Source organism: Octopus bimaculoides, chromosome 15 (assembly GCF_001194135.2).
Source record: "Octopus bimaculoides isolate UCB-OBI-ISO-001 chromosome 15, ASM119413v2, whole genome shotgun sequence".
Taxonomy (NCBI): Eukaryota; Metazoa; Mollusca; class Cephalopoda; order Octopoda; family Octopodidae; genus Octopus; species Octopus bimaculoides.
In genome coordinates this window covers 27675733-27685837 of record NC_068995.1, presented here as the reverse complement: position 1 = coordinate 27685837, position 10105 = coordinate 27675733, and the positions used below count along the sequence as shown (strand labels likewise).

The 10105-nt window shown below is 37.3% G+C and overlaps 1 protein-coding gene across 1 annotated transcript in view; it reads right to left on the bottom strand.

Moving 5' to 3' along the window:
* LOC106881660 (nuclear pore complex protein Nup205) overlaps nt 1-8370 on the bottom strand; it is a 331146-nt gene extending 322776 nt beyond the window's left edge. Inside the window, exon 1 of the mRNA XM_052973459.1 lies at nt 8282-8370. Coding sequence (XP_052829419.1) covers nt 8282-8312 — 31 coding nt within the window. The 5' untranslated portion in view covers nt 8313-8370. The remainder of the gene's footprint in view (nt 1-8281) is intronic.
* Nucleotides 8371-10105: the final 1735 nt, after the last annotated feature.

The window sequence follows — 10105 nt, the reverse complement described above, 5'->3', positions numbered from 1 at the left end:
TATATATATATATATATATATATATATATATATTAGCACAGATACCCAGCGTTAATCGGGATTAAAATGGCATAGTTATTTATTGTTTTACTTCTTTCAGTCATGTGACTGCAGCTTTTAGTTGAAGAAACTGACCCCGGGATTTATTCTTTGTAAGCCTAGTACTTATCCTATCAGTTTGTTTCGCCAAACAACTAAGTTACAGGGACGTAAACACAGCAACATGTGTTGTCACATCTGGGACAAGTACAGCTATCGGCTGGATCCATAATAAAGATGATACCGCCAACTGGACTTTCAAAGGAAGGTGAGGCATGTTTTTACTGTACGGTTGCAGTATTGAAAGAGTGTGTTTGGAGGACTAGAATGGAAGGATTAGTGACAGGGTCCTTCGTCTCTGGCCCCGGTTTGCTAACATACTTCAGATATCATCTGAAACGCAAGATGGGGTTGGAGAGGAAGACTCTGTGGTTGAAAGAATATGATGAGAAAGGTGGGTGTCAGGAACCCAGCTTAATCATCGATAAAAGGAGAAATTAGCTGCTGGGCCTTGTTGGCTGCCAGGTTCGATCATTTAAACTTTTCATTCACTTTTCTTTTTTTTCTTTTGTGTCTTTTTTATTTAAGTCGTATTTTAAAGTTCTTCTCTAAAGTTATCGATATTTAATTATATATTTAAATTTTATCCTCATTCGAACTCATTTTAACATTTTTGTATTATTTGTCCTGTATTGTCCTTTCTGTATTTAGATCATAATGATCATAATAAAGATTTAATCGGTTGTTAAGCAATGATGGGGATACAGATACACTCACATACAAAGATACATACACATATATATATATATATATATATATATAAATGATCTAATTATAAATCTCACAGAGAGAATTAAGCAGCAGTGTTACGATAAAGCAGTTGTTTACTGTCAACTCAATGTGACAGTCCCAATAAGAGAATCATACTGCTGCTATTTAGCCCTAGGAAGCTGGACCGCTTCCTGTCGGCCTTGACACATTTCCTGTGTCCTTATATTTGCGAGGGGAAGACAAGCACCGCCACCCAGTTCAGTATGCATTCAGGGATATGTTTCTGAGTCATTGCTCATCATCAGCCTGAAGTAGCAACACTAGCTGGTTGAAAATGCATGTCAAACCCTCGCAAATATATATATTTTTAGTGAAAACACATTCACTGATTATAAAAATTAGAAATGATCTAATTATAAATCTCACAGAGAGAATTAAGCAGCAGTGTTACGATAAAGCAGTTGTATACTGTCAACTCAATGTGACAGTCCTAATAAGGGAATCATACTGCTGCTATTTAGCCCAAGGAAGCTGGACCGCTTCCTGTCGGCCTTGACACATTTCCTGTGTTCTTATATTTGCAAGGAGGAGACAAGCACCCCCACCCAGCTCAGTGTGCATTCAGAGACATGTTTCTGAGTCATTGGGACTGTCATATTTTTGGTTTGTTGAATCTTTCGTTAATTTTTATGTATCTTGATCGTACTATACTGATGAGCAGAAGTTATATATTGTTATAATAACTGCGAAATCATTTGATATATAATTCAGTCTGTTTTTAAGAGGCCAACTTTTGAGAGTTGCATTTCATTGCATTCAGTAAAATTGTGTTTATTATGGTAGTTTGACCTTAGCAGGCCCTCATAGCGTGAGGCATTATTGTATAGTAATGCCCTGATATAAATATAAATAAATATATTCTAGGGAATAAATGATGGGTTTTTTTCCCTTATAAGGTTCTTTTCACGCTAGCTACCTGATAAATTCTTGTAAAAGATTTTATCCTATTATTGAATTAATTATATACATATATTTCGTTTTGGGATTTGGTTTGCAAGATTTTTTATGTGATTTCATGTGTTGAAGCATATTCTGTTGTGTCTGGGGAGAGTCATTTTCTTATTGTGCCTTAAAATTTAACACACTCACTGGTAAAATTTCCACTTATTTTTCTTTTTATTTTCCTAAAATTTTCGTTGCGTCTTGCAACCTTATCAATAGTCTTGACTGTCCATTATTTACGCTGCGTTCTGTTTTTGCTTTTGTTTGTTTTTGCGCATGTGTGTGTATGTATGCATGCATGTATGTGTGCATGTGTGTATGTATGTCTGTGTGTGTGTGCATATGTATATATGTATGTATGAATATATGTATGTATGTATGTATTCTGTATATTCCTGTGTTTGTGTGTTTTTTATGTATGTGTGTGCGTGTGTGTATATGTATGTATGTACCTCTGTCTCCTTGTGTGTGCGTGTCTGAGTGTGTGCGTGTGCGTGTTTTGCTGCTATGTACCATGTTTGTATGTATGGGTGCACATCTCCATATGTGTGGACAAGTGTGTGTGTATATGTGGTCATGTGTTTCAGTCTCTATTTGCGTATGTGGTTGTCTGTTCATATACCCTATGTACCTACCCGTCTGTATGTAGACCTGTTTGTTTACATATACATACATGTGCATGCACACACACACACCCACACACACACACATACACCCACACACACATACACCCCCTCACACAGACATACATACATCTATCTACATAAAAGCCCATCAACTGTTCTACTTTACCTGTGTAAAATGTGGGTATGGGGGTATGATATCTATGTATATTTCCTATTTAGTATTGGGGAAGTTTCATTGATATATTTTTTCCTGTAGTTGGGGCAAGTTATGCAGTATATGAGATTCTGTGTCTTGTAGTTCATATCTGCATTTATTTTCCATGAGGATCCACTCTTAAATTTTATGTGGAAACCACTATTTAAATATTCGAAGTTGTTGTTGTTGTCACATATTTCACATCTATCTTTACATTCCTTCATGGAGAATTATGAATCATTCTCTAATGTGAATTTTGTTTTCATGAGATGTTTTTTGAAGATTTTTTGGTTGGCATTTACTGTTTTGCAAAAGATTTTTTGTTTTGGGGCTTTGTAGAAGTATTTGGTAAGTTTGTTTTTAAAGTGTGAAAAATGTTTGTTATTCCAGGATTGTGCATTTTGATAAATGGAACAGTATGTTCTTTAATTTTTTTTCTTTGGTATTCTTAATTGTGTGATGTCCGGCTTTGTTGCCTTTATAATTCAATGATTTATTAATTTCAAGTAGTAATTCTGTTCTTTTAGGAAGCCTTTGAGTTCATTAAATTGATTTTGATGTGTTTTTGGATCAACTACTATTGTACACATATGTCTTGCCATACTGTATGGAATATTCATTTTGACGTATGAAGGATGACAAGAGAAGAAGTTCAAGTTTTGATGCATATTCGTATTTTTGTAAAATGTCTGTTGTGACAGTGGTGAAACATATTTTTATGTTAAATGTCTAGGAATGGTTCTGTTGTGAATTTGATAGGTGGATGAAGAGTGTTGAGTATGTTACTTATATATCATCATCATTTAACGTCCATCTTCCTTGCTGGAATTGGTTAGATGGTTTGACATGAGCCAGCTAGGTAGAAGACTACACCGGGCTACTGTGTCTGTTTTGGCATGGTTCTTACAGCTGGATGCCTTCCTAACACAAACAACCAATATGCTTTTTACATGGCACCAGCACAGGTAAAGTCAGTTTTGGCATGGTTTTTACAGCTAGATGCCCTTCAGTGTGGAGTAGATGCTTTTTACCTGGCACCAGCACTGGCACAGTCACAAAATAACTTACAAGGAATTTTGAGAGAGGAGGGAGCATTAATGAAGGTGATTTTGTGTCAGATGATGAAAGATTAGTGTGACAGAGAAACAGAGAAGCAGAAAGAGGTCTCTTGCTATAGATGAGGCACATGATTACCCAGCTAAGAGAGAGAGGGAGAAAGAGAGAGGGAAAGGAAAAGAGAGGTAACAAGAAAGAGGACAGAAACAGGTGTGTTGCTGTAAAGGAGAGACTTGGTTACTTAACCAGAGGGAAATGCAAGAGGAGAGAGAGAGAGAGAGAGAGAGAGAGAGAGAGAGAGCGATCTAAAATGAGGGCAGAAACAGGTGTGCTGTTGTAGAGGTTACCCAGCTGGAGGGAAGAACAAGAGAAAGAGAGAGACAGACAGACAGACAAACAGAGAGACAGAGAGACAGACAGACAGACAGACAGAGAGTGTGGGAGACAGACAGACAGACAGAGAGAGTGGGAGACAGCAAGGGTGCATGAGAGAGATGATGAAGTGCCAGGGTATACTGACAAGGAATGGAATTCAGAGCATAGATTCTCATGTCTTCCATATTCAGTCTCTCACATTAATCAAATTAAAGATATATCTATATAGTTATCATCATCATCATTTAACATCCACTGTCCATGCTGACATGGGTTGGATGGTTTGACCAGATTGCACCAGGCTCCAGTCTGATTTGGCAAAGTTCCCACAGCTAGATGCTCTTCCTAACGTCAACCACTTTACAGAGTATGCTGGGTGCTTATGGCATCGCATGAGTGCTTTTACATGGTACCACACAGGTGTTTTTACATGGCACTAGCATGAGTGCTTCTTACATGGCACTGGCACAGGACGCTTGCAGGCCAATCTTCTTCACCAAAGAGACTGGCCTTAACACTTCTGCTGTGGAGCATGAGTCTTCTTGAGTACACAGCAAGGTGCCAGGCATCTCAGTCCTTTGTCATCTCACCTGAAAGGTTCAGCCTCTTAAGGTCATCCTTCTGTACTTTGTCAAATGTCTACCTGGGTCTCCCACTTCCACGTGTTCCATTTACTTTGAGAGATAGGCACTTTTTTATGGAGCAGTCGGCATCCATCTACATCACATGACCAAACCAGTACACACAGCATCTTATTTCCCTTAAGCCTAACTTCTCTCTCAATACACAAGCACTCTGTCAAACATGTACACATCCAGCAGAGCATACTAGCCTCATTCTTCTGTAACCTTTACATGTCCTCTGCATTCAGGGCCACATCTCTCAACCATGTACAATTGCTGTCCATATTCATGCATCATACAATCTTCCATTCACTCGGAGAGAGAAACCATTCATAGCCAACAGAGGTAACAACTCTCTGAATTTCCTTCATCCTATTCTTTTTCTAGTTATCACACTCTCAAAGCATCCTCCCCCACTACTAATTTGGTCCCCTAGGTAGCAGATATTATCTACTACCTCTAATGAGCCACCAGGGTATTTGAGAGAATTTCCTGAGTTTCTAAAGGTTTTATGTATCCTGTGCATCTTCTACAAACAAACACAACCTTCTCTCATAGCCTTCCTATTAACCCACTGTACCTCTTATTTGTCCATAGCTTACACTGGGTACACCATATTTAGTTCCTGCTTACACCTTTCCCACAAATAAAACAGAGCCACCTACCTGAAGTGGGTAGGGTCCTGTCAGTTTTCTTGCTTACCAAGACCTTAGTCTTTGCTAAGTTAACCATAAGGCCCTTAGATTCCAGATTTTGCTTCCACACTTGGAATTTTCCATCTAGCTCTGATACGGGATCTGCTATGAGGGCACGATCACCAGCATATAGCAGTTCCTAGGGGCTACTGGTCTTGAATTCCTCTGTTATGGCATGCAGGACAATAATAAAAAGGAGGGGACTGAGGACTGAGCCTTGATGAACCCCTACCTTTTTGCTGTACTTGTGATTAACTTTCATCTTACTCTTACTAACAGCATCTCTGTACATGGCCTCTACAGCTTTCATAAGCCACTCATCTATCCTTAGCCTCCTCACAGCCCACCATATCACATGGGTACTCTATCGAAGGCTTTGCCAACAAATGCCAAGTATAATGGTTTATTCTTAGCTAAGTACTTGTCTTGCAGTTGCCTAGCTATGAAAATAGCATCAGTAGTGCTTTTTCCCTGGACAAGGTCAAACTGCATTTCATCTAGCCTGATTCTGCTCCAAATTAATTGGGCAATAACTCTGTAATTTTCATCACCTGGTCCAGGAGTTTGATGCCTCTATAGTTGCTTCTAACGCATCACCCTTACCCTTGTAGCAGCTTTCATCCTTTCAGGGTCAGTAAAATAAGCACCAGTAGAGCACTAAAGTCAATCTAACCAACTTTCTTCCTCCTCCAAAGTTGTTGGCCTTGTGCCAAAATTTGAAACCAACCAGTAGTCATAATCATCAAAATGACTACACACACCCACTTTAAGATAGTTCAAAACAATTTTTCCAAAAATACTTAACAGTGTTTCTGGTTTGTGCATGTAGCAGAAAAAAATTCAAACTTCAATACGCTTTGCTTCATGATTAAAGCTGGGGCCATCCCAGGTTAGTGATCCCAGAGACATCATGCGTAGAGAGCTGCCAGCCTCTCTGCATCCTCCAAGGTGACAGTGAGCCACCCAATCATGTCCAGCCATCTGGTGCAGGGCCTTCCACAAGGTCTCTCCCAGCCTGCAGCATCAAAGAGTAAAGCTGTGGCAGAATGACCCAACAGGAGACTGTGGACATGTCCATACCAGCATGTGTGACAGATAGCTAGGAGGTGAGAGGTTGCAGGGTGATGATTACATGCACACAGTTCTTTGTTGAATACGTAATGGTACCATTTGATGTTCATGATAGTTCTCAGTGCTCTTTGCTGGGGTCTTCTTCAAGAGGGGCCACGCATCTGCTCCACAGAGGAGAATGGAGTGGTCTGATACGTTGTAGATGCAGAGTTTAATTTTCCAGGTGATAGAATAGTGGTGCCAAAGAGGCTTCCAAAGGGAGCATGGGAATTCTAATACTAGTTCATACATTTAGCCCGAGGTCAGCTCTGAGAAAAAATACGTTCAAAGCTATTTAATCGTAGTCAGCTCACTTTTTCTTTTAATTTTACTGCAGGTTGTGATAACGTATCATCAACTATCAATTTTTTGTTCGAGCTTAAAACTATTTAGAACCATTATTTCAGAATACCGATGCATCTAAATATAAGCGTTACAAATTTCGTCGGAGATGGGTATTCGGTATTTATTTCGGTGGTTCATTAGTCAGAGGACCCTACCAGGTTCAGTTTTCATCTAATTAGAACTATACACATTAAGTTGTTAACCTTCCTCTCAGTTTCGCGAATCAAACGATGGCCATGTTCATAAAGAGACTTATTGAAAGGCGATGATGCAGGTAAAGAAACTGCAACGACTGTACGGAATGAGGGAGGCTTTATTCACGTCAACTATACGAACAAAAATTAGCAAACCACCCCCTAGACTTTGGGAGGTCATAACTGTAGTTATGCCGCAAAGTTTAGCAACTGTAGGCATATATCTTCTTGTAAAAATAAATTTTATATTTGTCTCTGAAGATATTTGTTGCATGCCTTGTTTCATTTAAAAAATAACTTTTCGTTATGAAATAAACCCTTTCCCGTACGTGTATTTTATGGGTCTTAAAATGGTTTCTACACTGAATACATGGTCCAGATGGACTATATGTAATCTGAACCTTTCCCCCCTTGTTTTTTTTACGGAATCCCACGTTTTAGGCTATGGAGATTCCGATTCTGAAAAAGAATTTTCAAAAATCTCTATTTCAAAATTTCGATCCCCCACCGCCCCGGTTTTTATATAGATCCACAGAGTAAACCTAACCCTAACTCAAACCCTAACCCTAACCCTAAACCTAACCCTAACACTAGTTTTGTGAGATTTGGCTGTTATTTCTAGCATGTAAATAGCCTGCTTGGTGGGGGGGTTGAAATTTTTCAAAAATTTTTTTTTCAGAATCGTAATCTCCATAGCCTAGAACGTGGGATTCCGTAAAAAAAATAAATAAATAAGGGGGGGAAAGGTTCAGATTACATATAGTCCGTCTCTACCGAATACATACTTTGAAAAGTGAAAATTTTCCAAAAATGAGTATTAGCCTAAAATCTATACTGTATTCGTCCAGGTTGATAACTGAAAACAGATTTTCCTCTATTAGGCCATTTAGAACCCACTCTGTGGCTTCCTATTAAGAAATATAATTCAATATCACGTCTGATTAGAAATAACATCACTTGATCATGTTCTTTTAAATGAAATTTTAAAAATAGACGAATAAAAAAATGTTTTCACAAGCTGATTAATATTATGGCGTGTTTCCATTGCATTTGGATAGTTTGAGCAAAATTTGGCATTATACTGACAAATTAAACACAAAAACCATGCGAGCATTGATTAAGATAAATGCAAAATAAATAATAATAATAATAAAGTACATAAAAAAATTGAAGTGTAACAAGAAATACAATATCATAAAATTAACCCTTTCTCATAGAAAAAAACAGCAAACTGTTTTTAGAATCCTACCTGAATTTACCGCCATATCAACACACGCCATCACAATTCACTACAATTTTAACTAGAGAGCTAGAAACTATTTTATCTCCCTTTTTAAGGGGAGATAAATGTAAGTTCAGTTGAAAGAAAAACAAAATTCGAAAATGTGGCTTTTTTCAAAAGGTTGGCTTCATAATATGTTTGGTTTTCTTGGCTTTTTCATAACTTTTCTTCTTTTTTCCACTTGAGTGACTACAGAATCAAAATATTATGGTCATATTGTACATCAAAAAGAAAGCCCTTTCAGAGAGCCTTTTAACTAGACATGCACATACTTCCTCTGATTAATGGTTCTCAAATGGGATATATATAAAATATTGTGGGGTCCACACAAGTAAAATAATAAACTGGGTGTCATGGTAGTATTTTAAGGATCCATGTAAAAACTTTACATTAGATGAACTTATTGTAAGAAACAACTAGGTTTCTTTCTCTAACACTTAACATAATTGAACATTGTATAGTGTAAACTGTCTAATTTCTAAGATGGGAAGCATAATGCAGAGAAAAGTAATGACACTACAAAAAAACATTTCTACTACTCTGGAAGAAAGTGCAGTTGTATGTTATTGCTTTTCCATCATCTTACCTTTTTGAATCTGGTTTCAGCCTTGTCTCTAACTTTCTATTGAATGCTTATTATAACTTGATATTGTACAGAGATGTGATCTTCAGTTATTATCAATAACATTGGAGCCAAATATTACAAAACTAGCAGAGAAACATCAACCACAAGGCTTGCATGGGATAAAGTAGCACTAAAGTAGTATTTTTTTTTTAATAAATTTGTCCTTGTACATTTATAACTTATTTTACTAGTGAACATTAATTTTCCATAGAATTTAGTTAGTTTATGTGCATTTGACAATGCACAAAATATTTTAACAATTTTTTAATACAATTCCTAATAATATTTGATTATAAAAATACAAAAAATTTTTTTTTTTAAATTTAATGTTTATGGAGGTTCACCAGAAGAAAATAAAAACCAAAAGAGTCCATACGAAAAAAAATGTTGAGAACAACTGGACTAAACCATAAGACTAAAAATTATACAAACACAGTGGCACCTTGGGCAAGTGTCCTCTACTATAGCCTAGGGCTGACCAAAGACTTGTAAGTGGATTTGGTAGACGTAAACTGAAAGAAGCCCATCGTATATATGTATGTGTGTGTGTGTGTGTCTGTTGTCTGTGTTTGTCTCTCCACTATCACTTGACAACCGATGCTGATGTGTTTATGTCCCTGTAACATAGCAGTTTGGCAAAAGAAACCGATAGAATAAGTACTAGGATTACAAAGAATAAGTCCTGGAGTCGATTTGTTCGACTAAAGGTGGTGCTCCAGCATGACCACGGTCAAATGACTGAAACAAATAAAAGAGTAAAAGAAAAAGAGTACATACATATACATGTATCAGAGTTCTCATTCCACTGTGTTATAACATGTACCATATATGTAGCTACAAAATTAACATTAGCCAAAGATACACTGACATCTGACATAGCTATCTTGGTACTCTTGTTGTTGGTCATTAAAGAGTTAGCAGGACAATATTGCTTGTGGTGTTGGTTGTATTTATATTAGTTTTAGTTTTGGTGGTGTACTTGCATTAAAGATGGAAATGGTAGTGGTGACCCATAGTATTATGAACACAGCAGAGCCAAACACTGAAGAAGTTCACTTCACAATCACAAGATTCTAAGTTCTATCCCCCTGTGATGTATCTGGAGTTAGAATCTTTTGAGTTAACCTAATCCCTGTGAATGAAATTGGGTTGAGAGAAACTGTATG